General features: G+C 41.8%; 2 protein-coding genes across 2 annotated transcripts; both read left to right on the plus strand.

Moving 5' to 3' along the window:
• The first annotated feature begins 458 nt into the window (after window positions 1–458).
• e2f8 (E2F transcription factor 8) lies at window positions 459–8934 on the plus strand. Its single transcript, XM_022748767.1, has 13 exons — window positions 459–678; window positions 2163–2423; window positions 2535–2688; window positions 3220–3534; window positions 3894–4055; window positions 4631–4768; window positions 4927–5142; window positions 5229–5310; window positions 5878–6391; window positions 7090–7356; window positions 7467–7602; window positions 7808–8166; window positions 8730–8934. The coding sequence occupies exons 2-13, from the start codon at window positions 2253–2255 to the stop codon at window positions 8895–8897; spliced, it is 2682 nt and encodes an 893-aa protein (XP_022604488.1). The 5' UTR covers window positions 459–678; window positions 2163–2252; the 3' UTR covers window positions 8898–8934.
• A 2632-nt stretch (window positions 8935–11566) lies between these two features.
• On the plus strand, window positions 11567–15121 carry csrp3 (cysteine and glycine rich protein 3). Its single transcript, XM_022748195.1, has 6 exons — window positions 11567–11698; window positions 12374–12485; window positions 13393–13564; window positions 13862–13991; window positions 14631–14724; window positions 14825–15121. The coding sequence occupies exons 2-6, from the start codon at window positions 12374–12376 to the stop codon at window positions 14896–14898; spliced, it is 582 nt and encodes a 193-aa protein (XP_022603916.1). The 5' UTR covers window positions 11567–11698; the 3' UTR covers window positions 14899–15121.
• Window positions 15122–15718: the final 597 nt, after the last annotated feature.

The raw sequence follows: 15718 nt of genomic DNA on the forward strand, positions 1-15718 counted from the left end.
AGAGGGGATTTTGTATTAAAAAGGCTGCAAATTTAGGAAGAAATCCATTTGATTTGATTAATCTGGAAGGGCAAAGCCTCATGTTAGATTCAGATAAACTTTTAAATACACATTTGAGAGGGAACAATTTTGCCCTCTATAACTTACATTGAAAGTGAATAAGGAGTTTTTAATGGCCTGTTTTAATATTAATATAGGCACCTGAGTATTGTTGTAAGGCAGACTTGAAAGATTGTGAACCTCTCCTCTAAGTATAGGACCTGAACACTTAATGGACTACACAGACTGTGGTAGGACTACGTGCGCCTGGTCTGGGCCCGCCTATATCCCTACATGGAGGAAGTGGAGGTTGGTGTTGGGCTGACGTGAGCAATATGTTTATACTGGGCGGGCCAAATGCTAGTGGTCACCCACACAACTGGGCAAACTTCTCTCCACTATAGTAAAGTTGACCAAGACGGAGGCCACTGTTTACAAGCAGCGGGGAAAAAGAAATCCAAGACCCGTGCACATTTTGTACTATTTCACTTTGGGTTTATACGCTTCTACTGCTGCTTCATACGCGGAAAAGTGATCTTGTGTTTAAAAAAAAAATCCACTTCTGCAGGCTGGAACTCAAGGCACATTATCGTGAAGATGGGAAAATACCACTGAACAAGGCTTATTTCGTGGATTTGGGTAAGTCTACGCATGTTTGTGAATTTGTCTTGGCTTAAAAGAAGAAAATCAAAGCGTTTCGTTCAACTACAGCTGTTTCGGTGTCCCTGGGTTACCGCTTCGCCCCGGTAAACTGATTTCCATGCAGGCCGTGTAACTTCAGCTAAAGTGCTTATTGTTTCTTCAACGTTTTAACTTAAAACCGCTGCCATGTGAGAAGTTTCAGGATTATCCGGGTTTTCCGTGTTTCGTTACGTGAGTTAATGTTAGTTCTAAACCTTATCGGGCGGCGGGCGCTCGTAGCTGGCTACGTGACAACAAACGTTAAACCGTTAACCGCGACTAAACATATTCCTCTTAAACACAGAGCAACGTTGTCCTTGTAACGTTAGTGCTGATTCGGAATTTGCCACAATACGTATCTAAGTTTAAAGCAGGCCTCCGCTGGTACGGTACAGACGTTCCGCGCCAAGGATTTCAAAAACAGTTTACCTGCGCGGGACAACCTTCACTTCCTCTACGCTGGCTCGCGCCGCGCTCCTATTGGTTGCTTCACACAAAAAGGGCGGCACCACTGCGTCCGTTGGGCCCGAGGATTCGACGGAACGTACGTCAGTTACCGCCAATATCTAGCTGGTGTTTTGATTAGATTTAAACTGATTTTTTTGATCAATATTACCATCCGGTAAAGACAGGGGATAAACTAATTTGACCATCGGTATATTATTGAACTCACTGTTGTCACGGTGATCTGAAAATGTTGGTACCCGACAAATATATTGCGCTAAAAAAGCGGTAAGGCTCTCCGAAATTATATACTGTGTAATATAATAATTAACGAGCTGTCTTTATTAACTTAAAATCACTTTAATTAATGACGTTGATTAATACCGCAGGCAAGCTAGAATAATTCAGCATGTTTAAAGTTTGTTAGGTGGAACAAATGTTAGCTAGTATAAGTTGATAGCTGATTTTTGCCTTGATCCTATGAGCAAAAAATTGTTGGGCCTCATTGACCGTCACTATACAAGACAGTTTCCTTATTTCCAATTATTAAGACAAGCTTTACAACAAATGGGTTCTTAATGAAGTCCCTCTTGAAAATCAGGACCATAAAATGGAAGATATTCTTTTTCAGATGGTAATCCAGACCTAAACTGTAACAGGAGAAAATTATAATTTAAAAAAAAAAGAAGATTTTCAGAATTGTTTGATACCATCCCTAAGCTGAATCTATCACTGTATTAATGGCCAGGTAACAGCAGCTAATATACTCCATTATTAAATTCTTATGCCAAGGTGGAAAATGTCAGGTACAGCGCTTGAATCTCAAAACCTGAGCCAGAAATCTCACTCAAAGGTCAGTAAGTTCAGAGGAATCCACATCTTTCTCCGATATAATTTGTTCATTTGTTTTCTATGAGAAATACCTCAGTAGAAATGAGTGGGCTTGTATCATAGTCATTCATATTTTTTTGTTTTTGTTTTCTCCTTTTGCTGACTAGGATGATAGCTTTGTAGCACCCCTGGTTCCTGTAAAGACCCCAAAGAAAGTATTTGGCACGTGTGCAGTGTCAGTGGAGAAGCAGCTAACCATGGGTCCCCTTACCACGCCTAAAAAAGGAAGGGAAGTAGGCTCTGTTGATCCCTGGACGCCGACCTCAAACCTTAAAATGCTCATCAGTGCTGCTAGTCCTGACATCAGGAACCGAGAGAAGGAGCTGTGCATGGACAATGATGGGCGGGATGGTCTTGACTCTATACAGGTATTAAAAAATATTCTATATGCATACAACATATGATTGATATTTTCTGATAAATCCAGGTGTTCAGAGGAATATTGCTCTTAACTGCAGCTCTCTGTTATCTTTCTGTAGGACACTGAAAATGGAGAAGAGTCAGAGAAAATGATCAGCAGGAAAGAAAAGAGTCTGGGTTTGCTCTGTCACAAGTTCCTCGCCCGCTACCCAGATTACCCAAACCCCGCCCTCAACAACGACATCTGCCTGGATGACGTGGCCACTGAGCTCAGTATGTGTCCTATATCACTTTTAAACTGTTTAACTAAAACAGTTACACAATATCCATCCGTTAAGATCAGTCTGTCAGATATGAGGGCAGCAGCTAGCTGTTACTTTCATGACTCTCTAATCTGTAAATTGTGTTTCCATTTGCGGACACCAGAGAGTCAAGCAAATACTCACATTTCAAAAACTGCTAACCAGAAAATGTTTGGTATTTATTTTACAAATAACAATGTCTGTGTAAAATTTTGTAAAAATGACAACACAATGTTTTAAGGTAAGTAGTTAAGACAATACAGATAAAATAGTGTATATCACCTCACGGTCATGATATTGTGATATGTACCAGAGGCCTCTCCACCAGTGCTCAGATGTCTGCTGTGTTCTCATAAACACACATATGAGTGTTTGTGGTAAATTAACACATTTATACCAGATAAACTGACTGTAGTTTCCTGTAAACAGTCTCTTTTAATAATCGCGGTACTGGCTCATTCATTAAGATGCTATAATGTGTTTTTTCCTTTCGTCTGCACAGATGTGGAGCGCCGGCGCATCTACGACATCATGAACGTGCTGGAGAGCCTGCACATGGTCAGCCGCTCTGCGAAGAACCGCTACACGTGGCACGGCCGCTCCAAGCTGGCTCAGACTCTGGCCATTTTGAAGCAGGTGGGCGAGGAGCACCGGTACGGTCAGCAGATGCAGCAGATCCGGCAGCGCCTCCTGGACAGGGAGTTCGACTTTGACGGCGAAGAGAAGGAGAACGAGGAGGTGGTGGAGTTGGAGAGCGGGGAGCAGGGACAGAAGGAGCTCTTCTTCGTGGAGCTCCCAGGAGTAGAGTTCAAAGCAGGTGAGAAGCTTTTAGGCCCACTTCCTCTGAATATATATCAAACAGAACATGGTTGGTTGTGGTTATTCATTGCTTTCCACTGGCAATAAATGAAGGGTGTTGAGAAGGAATTGACTTGGCCTTTTAAATTACTTGTTTGTTTTTTTTAAATATTCAATTGCAGTGCCACCCTGAAATTGATGTTTAATCCACATGCTTCATGTAATAATATATGCTTCCAGATTTCATGAAACAACCCCTTATAATCCCGTGAGAGTCTATGAAATAAAAAGTGCTTCATGAAATTAAATATTTAAGAGAAAAGGACAAGATTAGTAATTCATATTAACACTAACTGACTTGCTGTTTGTCCTGTCCAGCCTCTGTGAACAGTCGGAAGGACAAATCTCTGCGGGTGATGAGCCAGAAGTTCGTCATGCTCTTTCTGGTGTCGAATCCTCGCGTGGTCAGTCTGGACGTGGCTGCGAAGATCCTGATCGGGGAGGACCAGGGTGCAGATCAAGACAAGAACAAGTTCAAGAGTGAGTACAGAGCCCGCCATATAAAGTACGCTCCTCAGTATTATTGCAGGGTTTAAGTAAAATGGTGCTGGTGCATGATTTTTAGATCTCATCTTGGACCATTAGATGTGGTTGTAACAGAAGAAATGTACAGATGGTATAAAGTTTGTCAAAGCTGAAATCCAAGCCCTCATTACATCTGTCAATAAAGTATCCTAATGTGTTTCTACAGTGTAAAGCTATTTAAATCTTTTAAGAAGGTCTGAACAAAATACCTTTATTACCAGTATAACATGATTAAAGTCAGTGTTATTACATGTACATGCACAGTTGCAGCTTCCCATGCTGATTTAAGGTTATTTAGACCGTGAGCGTGCATTTTGAAAGAGCTGGGGTAAATGCATCAATCAGTGAATAGAAATACTTCAACACTGTACCACTGGATGCACAAATTTTGTATGCAGTTGCTGTGGCATGTGTGATTAATTATTTATACATTTATACATTTATACATTTATTTATTTATTTATTGGCGGAATATGCTGTGTCTGTCTGTTGGCAGTAGATAATCGTGCTGTTTGCTCATGTGTTTGTAGCCAAAGTGCGCCGGCTCTATGATATAGCGAACGTGCTGCGGAGCCTGAAGCTCATCGAGAAAGTCCACGTGACAGAAGAGAGGGGGAGGAAACCGGCCTTTGAATGGGTCGGCCTCGAAGAGTTCCCACAAGTCAAAGGTATCGCCAGACTTCTTTTATGTACAAACAACTGTTTAAGCTGAAATATATTTCAGGACTTTGAGTTTCTTTTTGAGTTGTGATAACCGGTGCTGCCTGCGATACGTAAAATTATTATCCCCTAGTTTCACAGACTAAACATTAAACTTGTGTTTCAGACTTGGAGAAATCCACTTCCGAATGCCCACCCAAGAAAAAAAATGTACTGCAGTCACGTGCCACTGTAGACAACTGTGCCAAAAACCTCTTTTCAACACCGGGGGCTAAACGCAGTTTCACCCGGCACCCCTCCCTCATAAAGCTGGCGAAGAGCATTCAGGATGACCGACGCAAGATCAACTCGGCCCCCAGCAGTCCCATGAAGAGCGCCCTCAGTGAGTATAGGACATGTTTCTTCAGGCAAGGTTACTATTGTGGTGTGACGACTCATACATCCAATCTTTTCCTCCTTTATCTTCAGGTGATTCATCAAACACAGACTTCCCAAACAAAATGGCCCAGCTCGCCGCCATTTGTAAGATCAAGCTCGACCAGGAGTCTGTGTAAGTTCGGTTCTGTTCATTCAGCCGGAAATGTTCGGGCTTTTTTTTTTTTTAAAATGAAATCTGGTGTGTTTGTCCATTCAGTGAAGATGATAAGAACGCTGCTGAAGCCTGGTCATAAAATAAAGTTCATCTGAAAATGTTGTTTCCGGACAGCTATTGAAATTAAAAATTGACACTTGAAATAATTTGTAATCTAAACTAATATAACAGATTGTACACAGTACAGACTGTTAGGGGATAGCTGTTTGTCCCTCTAACAAATCAGGTCCTCTTGCAGTTTTGAAAAACGCTTTGCGAGTCTCCCGTTCCTTATGTTCAAACATCATTTAACCCAGTCTGCTAAGAGAATTCAAGTGTCACATAAAGGAACCATAACATTATTCGGTTGTTATGCAATGTTAATGTTATTCTTCTCTGACGTTATTTTTTACGATGCTTGTTGTTTGTTATACGACAGTTTTAACCCTTAAACGTCGCTACAGGTTCAGCTCCCTGCCGTAGATTTTACACCAGTGTCGTTGTAGATCTGTGGATTGTTAAACGAGAGTCCTGCTTCTGTTCCAGAACTAGAGCTGAAGAACCAAAACCTGCTGCTGCCGAGGCGGACGTGGCTGCTGCGAGGCTACAGCCAGTTTCCTCTGATTCAATGGAACCGCCTCAGGCACGGTTACAAACTCCAACCCAGGAGCCTGGAGTCAACACTACTGTCCACCTCACCCCACACACCCCACTGGCAGCCCAGCCCGCGGGCTCCATCGCTTACATCCCTGCACAGTGTTCCCCCCTCATCCCTGTCCTGTTACCTCAGCAGCGGGGGAACGGCTCCTACGCCGTGTACTTGCACCCTTCTTCCCTCAGGCCGAACCCTCTGGCCAAGCCGCAGCCGACCAGCCTGGCCGTGCGCTCTATGACCTTTGAAGATAAGACAGGGCAGAGCCCAACGGGCCAGTCTGTAGCTAAGAGCCAGCCGGTCTCCAAGGCGACAGACGACAGCCCCTTGAAACTCAAACGGCTGCGTTCAGATTCAGCCGCAGAGAGCAGCCCCTCCAAAGCCAAGAGGACCGACCCCAACTTTAAGGTAAAAAAAAAAAAAAAACATACTATTTCAACCTTTACATCAACAACATTTGGGTTGATAAAAGGAACGTTGTTCTTAAATAAAACATTATTACAGTTTGGGTTTTACTCTGGCAGGAAACTGATATATCACTTCCAGACGTTTACAGCCATGTGAGAGTTCAGTTTGTTACCTACAAATATTTTTGTCACTTAGAAATAAAGACAAATGTTTTTGTCTAGAGTCATACTTTTGCATTGATGCTGAACAATTGAAGGATCATAATAGTCTTCTTTTGCCGTGATTAGCATTAAAGCGCTCACTTTGTTGGCTCTAAAATCTGTATGTATGAAACCCACCACAGGGCAACACAAAAGGCATTCTGGGAGTTGTAACTTCATGTCCAGAAATGCATCACAACCAGTGTTAAAAACCAGAGAGGAAAACATGCAGACATTTAGCTTTTTTTTTTAAGGAGCCAAAGAGTGGAGTTAAAGTAGAGAAGAGCCAAGAAACACTGCAGAATAATGCATAAGAACTTGTTCAATTAAAACTGGTTTCGGATGGATTGAATCAGTTTGTGTAAATTCTAGCAAAAAGCAAGCGGCTAATTCCTCTACAACAAAACCTTTTTCATCAGTAATATGCAAGTTAAGAATAAACATTGTTAATGTTGCTCCTTGTCTCTGATGTACAGTATTTCTCACCCTCTGTTGTAGGACACATCTCCGAAGCTGTGTGAGATCCTGCAGGCCCGGCTGAAGGCGCGGCGCGGCAATCAGCTCCCCAGCCGGCCTTCGCCTCGCGCCCTCCACCTAGACCCGGAGTTTGTCAACACCCCTGGTGGAGCTGTAGCCAATCAGACGCTAGAGCAGAGCCTGGAGACCTTCCTGGACAAAGAGGACAAGATGGTTAACTCGGACAGTGAGGCGGGATTAACGCCAGTCAGGGCCATACCCATTACACCCGGACAGCTCCACACTGAGGTAAATGCACAAACGAGCTGCTGTCTGAGTGTCGATTAACAGCAGGAAGGTTTTCGACAACCTTTGGTTTTTGCGCAGTATGTGTGACGTTTATTTCTCTGCCCATCCAGACTTTAGTACCGGCCGGATATCTGATCCCCATCTCCCAGCAGTCCCTCATCAGCTACAAGGAAACTCAAGGTTCAGGGGGAGAAAGCAACAAGGCCTCGACTCCCACTTACAGCATCTACCAAACACCAACTGCAGGTAAATATGGGATAAAATGTTGATTTGAGGTCCAGACACCAAAGATATTCAATTTACAACGATTAAAAAACTGAAAAATACCAAATCCTCACACCTCAATCAAAATTGTTATATTACTATAACTGTAGCTTAAAGTAAGAGTCTGAACACATGAACAACTACATCCAGAAAAGAGACTGGACTTTTCTTCTTGTGTCATCGACAGGCTCCAGACCTGCCCCGGCACTGGAGATTACGCCCACCAGCCTTCGCCGTCACAGACCCGCTGCTGCTGCTGCTGCTGCTGACTCTCCGTGCATTGCCCAGCAGGCCCACCACCTCCACAGCCCCAGTCCCGCCATCCTCAACTTCACCCTGCAGAACCTGGGTCTGATCTCAGGCTCCAGCCCAGGAAATGCCTTTGCGGCCCCGCAGACACCAGAGCGCGCCAACACCCTGCCCAGCCCGCTGCCAGGTCCGCTGGCTCTGCAGCAGAGAGGCATGGTTTTCATCAAACCTATCTCCCCTGTGCCTGTGCAGCAGTCTGTCTCTGCACAGCCACTGGCCCTGATCAGCGTACAACAGGTACAAATAAACCCTGCTGTGTTTAAACAGTGACTGTGGAAACTGGTATAATGTCATGTGAGGCTCTGAAGGAGCTGAGTAATAGTAACGGTATTAGGGACTAAAGGTTTTTGTAATGTTTTTAAAGTGCCACAACTTTATAGAAGTATGATACAAAAACGCTGTAGTGCTTCTTCACGTTAAACATCAACCTGATAACATGAACAAGTTGTCAAGCTGAAATACTTAATACACGATAATACATGTGTGGGTGAGCGAGTCTTCAGATTTCATTTTGAACCACTGTAACCTTTTCAACTGGTCCTTATTAAAGGGCCAGTTAGCTTCAGTTTTAAGTGCTGGCGTTCTGTGTTATCTGTATTGGCAGCGTCAGACCTCGCTGTCAGCAGTTTTCATGAGAACTGTTTGTCCGAGACAAGTAGTTCCAATGAAAACCGTCCGCAGTGAGGTTTGTAGATTATCCAGAGTAACAGAAACACTGCAGATTTATTTATTTATTTAGTTGACCAGACCCCTGTGGTTATATCAGCAGTCTTACTAACTGAACATTGTCTGTTGTCCAGCCTCTGATGACCACCCCCAAAGGGACCGGGCTCCCCCAGCACAGCTTCTTCCACACACCAGTCCCCCTCTCGCCTCTAGCTACCGTGGTAACCACCAGCGGACACCAAGGCACCAAAACTGTTTACATCCCTCAGAGAAAACTGGACGTCACCACCGAGGACTCCTGAAGGAAACCCTCTAATGTCTGTGTTCATTATGTGTGTATGGGTGTTGCGTTTGTATGGTTGGTGGGTGGGTGGGATTTTTTTTTTTTTGCATTTCACAGTATTCATTACCTCTGGACATTTCACAGCGGCCCCACTGCCTTCATTCTTATCACAGCCAGTTCTAAAAATAGCTGCCGTGCAGACTTTGGCTGTGGCCCAGTGGACATGTGGAAATTATATATATATATATATATATATATATATATATATATAAGTTCACCAGGTACTCATGAACACTATTGTCAGGCTAGTTGTGATGATGGTAGAAACTGTTAGGGCTAAATTTACATAAACCAATGGAGGAGATTTACTTTTCTTGTTTTGTTTTTTTTAGTTATATCTGCTAATGTGGGTGATGTGAACGCCATTATTTCTTCAAATTACCAAGAGTCGTAAAAAGACACATCAGTACTAGAAAGAAAAAATACACCCAAGTCAGATGGGTGTTTTTAAATGAAAGTTTGAATGGAAAATTTGTCGCTAAGCAAAATCTAATAAGTTCCCTTTTGCACATATGTACATGTTAACTGTTACCCTTTTAAAAATTGATTTTCTGAGAATATGTGAATATTTGTGATGCATTCTGAAACTAATCAGATATTTTGATAAGTTTAATTTATAAGGAAATTACCTTTGTTTCCTTTGTCCTGCTAAATGTAAAATGCTAAATAAATTTTTATGTTTTTTTTCTAAGAACATACTTGGTTTTTTCCTTCAGTCTACAGTGACACTTCTCCACAAGAACTGGATATACTGCATTGACATCTGGTACAGATGCAACTAACAATTTGAACTATCTGTTAATAAGGTCATTTTATGATTCATCATTTATAGTCTATAAAATTTAAGAAAATAGCCATCACAAGTTCCCACTGGCCAAAGTGTGATACCTTCAAATTGCTTGTTTTCAGTCCAAAATCCAAAGAGATTCAATATACAGTGATATAAAACTGAAAAACAGCAAATTCTCACATTCTGAAAAACAGGACAGAGTACGGAGCATGTTTCTTTGGCAAATGACGGAAAAAATTAATTGATTATAAAAACATGTTTATCATTTTCTGTGAATTGGCTAAGGATTTGTCATGGTCTCCAGAGGATGGATTGTAATGACTTTCCATCCAGTGTCACCTGCAGGTCAGAGGTTCTACTTGTTCGACACATTCTTTCATTACAGGATACTTTAGTTTAATTATAGATTATGTCTAAAATCACATCTATCAAAAAAACATATTCACATGTTCGTCAAAGAGTGTCCAACACAGTTCACACCAGGATGCGTCTCTGAGGAGTCGTCACAGCATCAGTTCTGCTTTGAATGAATAAACCCTCTGGAGTTATATTCATCACTTAGCATGTTTTATTAATGGTAACAAACTAACTTTATTTATAAATCATAGAGACAAGCTGAGAACACCAGTTGGAAGTGTTGATGTGGAGCTTTCACCCATTTCATTTATGTCTTTTAGGTCGTAATAAAAAAGAATCTGAAAGCTATTCATTTTCACTGACTTACAGATTCACATTGACTTCCACCGAAAAAAGGCACAAAAATGAGTGCGAATTAAATCTCCAGTCACAACTCCTTTAAGCGTAAGGACGGTTGAAAAGGTGCCAAACAAAAGGCACAACATGAATGCAAGAAAGAAAATTAAAAGATTGAACTTAAAAGCACAGCTGAGCCAGAGGACTGATATTAACATTCACCTCATGTTCACAGGATGAGAAAAACTGGAAAATGTTCCACCTGTTAGCTCCCCTACACCTGTCAGGATGACCCAGGTGACCCTGCCATTACCACATACACACTTCAAATGTAAACAAAGCCTTATTGAAATTATATAAGTCACATATGGATAGAAGTTTATTAACTCCTCGAACCAGATATAAACAAGGTTGTACAGTTTACTTTTAATTAGCTGAATGGATTGTTAGTATTAGTATAAAGTTTTATATACATTCGATTACCAAAGATGCTTTGCAGGCTTTTTCGTTTGTTGACATTTTCCTTTTTTTAAATTCTTTTAGACAATATTTACATTTTATAGCTCATCATATTTAATACAGTATTTCTAATTGATATTTATATATTACTTTCTTTATTGATAAATGTAAATTTGGTTCTTTTATATGTGACATTTATTTGATCTCTTAATTACAATAAAGCTCCCTTCAAGTCCTGAACTTTCCAACCATGAGGCAGTTTTTACTTGCCTGATGATCAGAATGAATTCCCATTTTGTTTCACTTTATTTATCCTGTTTCAACAAATCAGAACTACAGGCAATTTAGATCTTTGGCCTGTTTTTCCCAGTTAAGATTAAGTGCACAAGTTAAATTTCTGTTCAATATGATTTCAACATGACATGATATGTCTTTAAAAATCAACAATACAGATGATTAATTACTTTATGCAGATAATGAGCATCAGCCATGTGTTCATATTCATGTGTGCATTTGTCATTTACATGCTTTGAGTCCCCATCATTTATGCACGTAATCCTACAACACACCATGTCGCTGCCTCCATGTTTGCAGCTGTCAGAGTTTAGTTTCCTGTGTTGGGCCGTGGGTCCAGAACAAATGTTTGCGGGGCTGTGATGAAGGGTCAGAGGGCTCTGCTCTGTCACGAGTTATTTTAGGAGGATACTTTCATTGTCGTGTCACCGGCGGACGGTGGTGATGGCGAGATGGACGGTATATAAGCCACCCTGGGGTGTTCACTACCATGTTAGGACTGAAGCATACAGACTGGATTAAAGGTAAGAACTCCTTTGAATTGTATTAAAGTTTCCTGTTCGTAGTTGAGTGGTATATTACAACACAGAGGTAATGTGGTTTATTAATGATTATTTTAGTATTTTAGTTTTTATCGGTGGAATTATTATTATTATTATTATTATTATTATTATTTTTTTTTTTTTTTTTTTTTTTTTTTTTTTTTTTTTTTTTTTTTTTTGACATGAACATAGACGTCAGGAATCAGTTTCAATGTGAGATTTCTGATTCGTCTCAAGAAAATTCAAAACTTTCCAGTGGTGTTTTACTGTCAGGCAGCGCGGCTTTTGTCCGTCTGGTGTCATTGTAAAGCCTCTGTTACTGGAATATCACATACCAGTCCTGTGAGGTGATGGGCAGCTTCTGATATGAGCGGGAACTGGAATGTCAAACTGAAAACCAGAAGGCTTTTAGTGAAGCTGGAATATGTGGGGGGGGCATTAGAGTCAAATATGATGAGTCAAAGTCAGACGAAGACCATCAAAACCGAGGAAGGAAACCCTGAGGAACCCCGTGGAAGAGTTTGTTTCACTCAGGAGATAAAGGATGTTGAAGAAGAAATCTGATGAACAAAGTCAGAAATCAACAGATTGATTAAAATAAAGCTTGTAATTAGTTGCAGTTCTATGTTAATATTGTTTATTTTTGGTTCCTCTAAGATGCCAAACTGGGGAGGGGGTGCCAAGTGTGCAGCCTGTGAGAAGACGGTGTACCACGCTGAGGAGATCCAGTGCAACGGCCGGAGCTTCCACAAGATCTGTTTCATCTGCAGTGAGCAGACCGGTTCTTCCTCCATCAGAGAGAGAGAGAGAGAGAGAGAGAGAGAGAGAGAGAGAGAGAGAGAGAGAGAGTGTCATGGTGGACCAGCAGAACCTCACAGTTCTGACATGCAGAGCGATTTAACACCTCTGTGCCGTTTCCCCTCCGTCCCTCCACGTTTCTGTGTCTCATTCGCTCTTATCAACTGCCCTGTTGTCGACCAGGCCTCGTTTCTTCTTTTCCCTCATAACATCTTTTACTCTTCTTACTCTTCATCCTCCTGCTGCTCCTCTTCTTTTTTTTACACTTTAGCCTAGGCTGACCACCTTCTGTCAGCAGTCACTCACATTTCACCCTTTCAACCTTTCTCTCATGTTTAAGTAGTTGAATAGCTGCTCTTTGGGTTTGACAGCCAGTGGAGTTTCCCCTCCTCTTCTTCTGTTTTGGCCGGAGATCGTGGTCTGAATTTCAGTTGTGGTCGGCCTGTTGTGATACAGCCAAAGCTCTTAGGCCAATACCAGACCTTGCAGCTGCAGCTCTCTAAATCAGGGACTCAGACAGTGGACACCTCCAATAGGTTTACTGCTCTCTGCACAAACACTAACGCTGCTGACTGCTGGATTGTTCCAGCGGGAGCTCTGAAAGGTCTCTGCGATAAGCTCATCCAGCTGCTAAGTGTTCATCTTTTCTCGAACATTCCCCTCACACTCTTCACTCGTCCCACAAATAGAAACACAAGACATCTGACTATGTGTAATGCCACCGCTGACTGATAAAACTACTGAGGTGGGAGCTTTATTTAACCTCCATTACTCCACCGTGACACTCCTCAGACCACTGGGCAAAGCCTTTCACCTGGCCAAATATAGCCAAACAATAATGGGTTCAAGTGTGTATTATTTGTGTGTCTTTCACACAGTGAGCTGCAGAAAGGGGCTTGACAGCACCACAGTCGCAGCACACGAGTCTGAGATTTACTGCAAGTCCTGCTACGGCAAGAAATATGGGCCTAAAGGCTACGGATACGGGCAAGGAGCTGGAGCTCTGAGCTCCGATCCTCCTGGACAGAACGCACACCTGCAGTCTCATGAGTAAGAATAATAATGTATGTTGGGCTTCCATTAAAGGGTCAGTTCAACCAAATCACAAGGAACATTTTTTATCAATTATCATCAGTGGGATTAAGTCATTTGGTCGTTAGGAGGCTGTGATATCCATCTGGGACGTTTCTGCTAAAACACTTTTCTCATTGCCCTTCAGTCTTTGGTGATTCGGGCGAACTCAGCCTTTAATTATTGAAGGTCTGCTGGCCTCCTGTATCATGAAGGTTCCCTCCTGAACACAGCTTGAAGGGAAAGTCTTTCTAATCTTTTTTTTTTCTTCTCTAGCTCTAAACCAAGCCCTTCTGCAACAAACTCAAATCCAAACAAATCCTCCCAGAAGTTCGGAGGGTCAGATCGCTGCCCTCGCTGCTCCAAAGCCGTCTACGCTGCGGAGAAGGTGATGGGAGCGGGAAAGGTGAGGAACATGGGCGTTTTTAGTTCGGCATTTGTTGCTTTTATTAATGCTGTTTTGTTAAATTCCCACACATTTCTAAATACTCTAAAATCTCAAGTTTAAAGTTGGCACCGCTCGCTTTCCTGTTGCCCCAGCAGACCGACAGTCATTGTAATTCAGACCTCGTAGCTCTTTGTGTTTTCTTTGTGCTCAGTTCTCAAACAGAAACACTGCTGCACTGTGTTTACAAATGTAGAAGTTATTATTCCGGTTTGTTTCTTCACCATTTTTGACACATAATCACACCATCAGACACGTGATTTATTATGTTTTCAAGGCCAAGTGTGTGGAAGTTTCCTTGAACAGAAATTCAGTGTGATTGTACAATTAAAGGCACAGTCAGACTGAAATCCGCTGGTATATATCTGCTTCCAGTGGTGAACTGACCCGCCTCCTTCAACCTGACTGAACCTTGACACACAGGGGCCAAACCACACAAGGGAATTTCATCAGTCAGATTTCAGTTTGACTGTGTTACAACACTTCTGTATTGTTATGTAGTGAACTTTGCAGCCACCAGGGCTAATATTTTACCTTAGCTTTTATTTATGTTAGCTATTATTAATGTGTGTGTGTGTCTGTGTGTGTGTGTGTGTGTAGCCCTGGCATAAAACCTGTTTCCGCTGTGCTCTGTGTGGTAAAAGCCTGGAGTCGACCACAGTGACAGACAAGGATGGAGAGCTGTACTGTAAAGGTACACACACACACACACACACACACACACACACTCACTTAGAAAATGAGAACATGCTGTGTATCATTAACTCAGTATTGTTTTCTGAATGTCTCCTCAGTTTGCTACGCCAAAAACTTCGGCCCAAAAGGATTTGGACTGGGGAACGCCGCCATGTTGGAGGAACGAGAGTGAACAACGTCTGCTTTTAAAAACCTCACTCACTCTCATTTAGTTACACCGCACCTGTTTCCATTCGGACTCACCTCCTCAGGCTGATTCTTTGTGAGGAGTATCAAAATTCTGTGTAACTGTGATCTATTATCTTACTTACAGCAGAACAACTGGATAATTGTTGCATGACACACGGTTCATGGTAAATTCTGAATCCACAATAAAAACCGTTTTGATACTTTAACATGTATCACGAATGGAGTTTGTTTATGAAGACTGATACTATTCCTAGAAATAAAGGGAAAGAGGACACAGCATTTAAATACAGCCTGAGGTCCATGTCTTTCATTTCACTTCATCTTCTGTATCTCACACACAGGAAAGAGCAGAACGAATCATCACTAGAATAGATCGCTGGTTTTAGATAAGCCTTTTGTTTGTATCACTAATTAGTTTCTGATGATTACAACTGCAAAACGACTTCGTCCAGCCCCAGCTTATAAGTCGATGAATTTTCCACCACTGGTTCGTCCAGCTGTGAAAAGACAATTAGCGTTACCACATCCAATCAAAGTTAATTATTAACAGAATCTTATTTGCATTCATAAATAATTCAGTGCAATATTTAATAAGCATAACGAAGGCAACAAGTGTTTAACAAATGGAATGTGTTACTTTTTCCAAAACAATTATGTGTGGGCGGTCATGCAGAGCAGGACAGGCTTAGAAGTTTTCTTCTTCTTTTTTTTTAAACTAAAATTGGAGCTGTTATCTCACACTATTAAATTAGAGGAGCTGACAAACGCATAGAAAAACAGCTGCTCCAAAAAAAAAGAGCTCT

This window comes from Seriola dumerili, unplaced genomic scaffold, assembly GCF_002260705.1.
Source record: "Seriola dumerili isolate Sdu_G_001 unplaced genomic scaffold, Sdu_1.0 BDQW01000011.1, whole genome shotgun sequence".
Classification (NCBI taxonomy): domain Eukaryota; kingdom Metazoa; phylum Chordata; class Actinopteri; order Carangiformes; family Carangidae; genus Seriola; species Seriola dumerili.

Excerpts from the sequence above, each read along its gene's own strand:
- e2f8 (XM_022748767.1), top strand. The coding sequence starts at position 2,253 with ATGGGTCCCCTTACCACGCCTAAAAAAGGAAGGGAAGTAGGCTCTGTT. Across the intron at positions 2,424-2,534 it reads ATGGTCTTGACTCTATACAG|GACACTGAAAATGGAGAAGA; the intron begins GTATTAAAAAAT and ends ATCTTTCTGTAG. Across the intron at positions 4,769-4,926 it reads AGAGTTCCCACAAGTCAAAG|ACTTGGAGAAATCCACTTCC; the intron begins GTATCGCCAGAC and ends CTTGTGTTTCAG.
- csrp3 (XM_022748195.1), top strand. The coding sequence starts at position 12,374 with ATGCCAAACTGGGGAGGGGGTGCCAAGTGTGCAGCCTGTGAGAAGACG. Across the intron at positions 12,486-13,392 it reads CAAGATCTGTTTCATCTGCA|TGAGCTGCAGAAAGGGGCTT; the intron begins GTGAGCAGACCG and ends TCTTTCACACAG. Across the intron at positions 14,725-14,824 it reads TGGAGAGCTGTACTGTAAAG|TTTGCTACGCCAAAAACTTC; the intron begins GTACACACACAC and ends ATGTCTCCTCAG.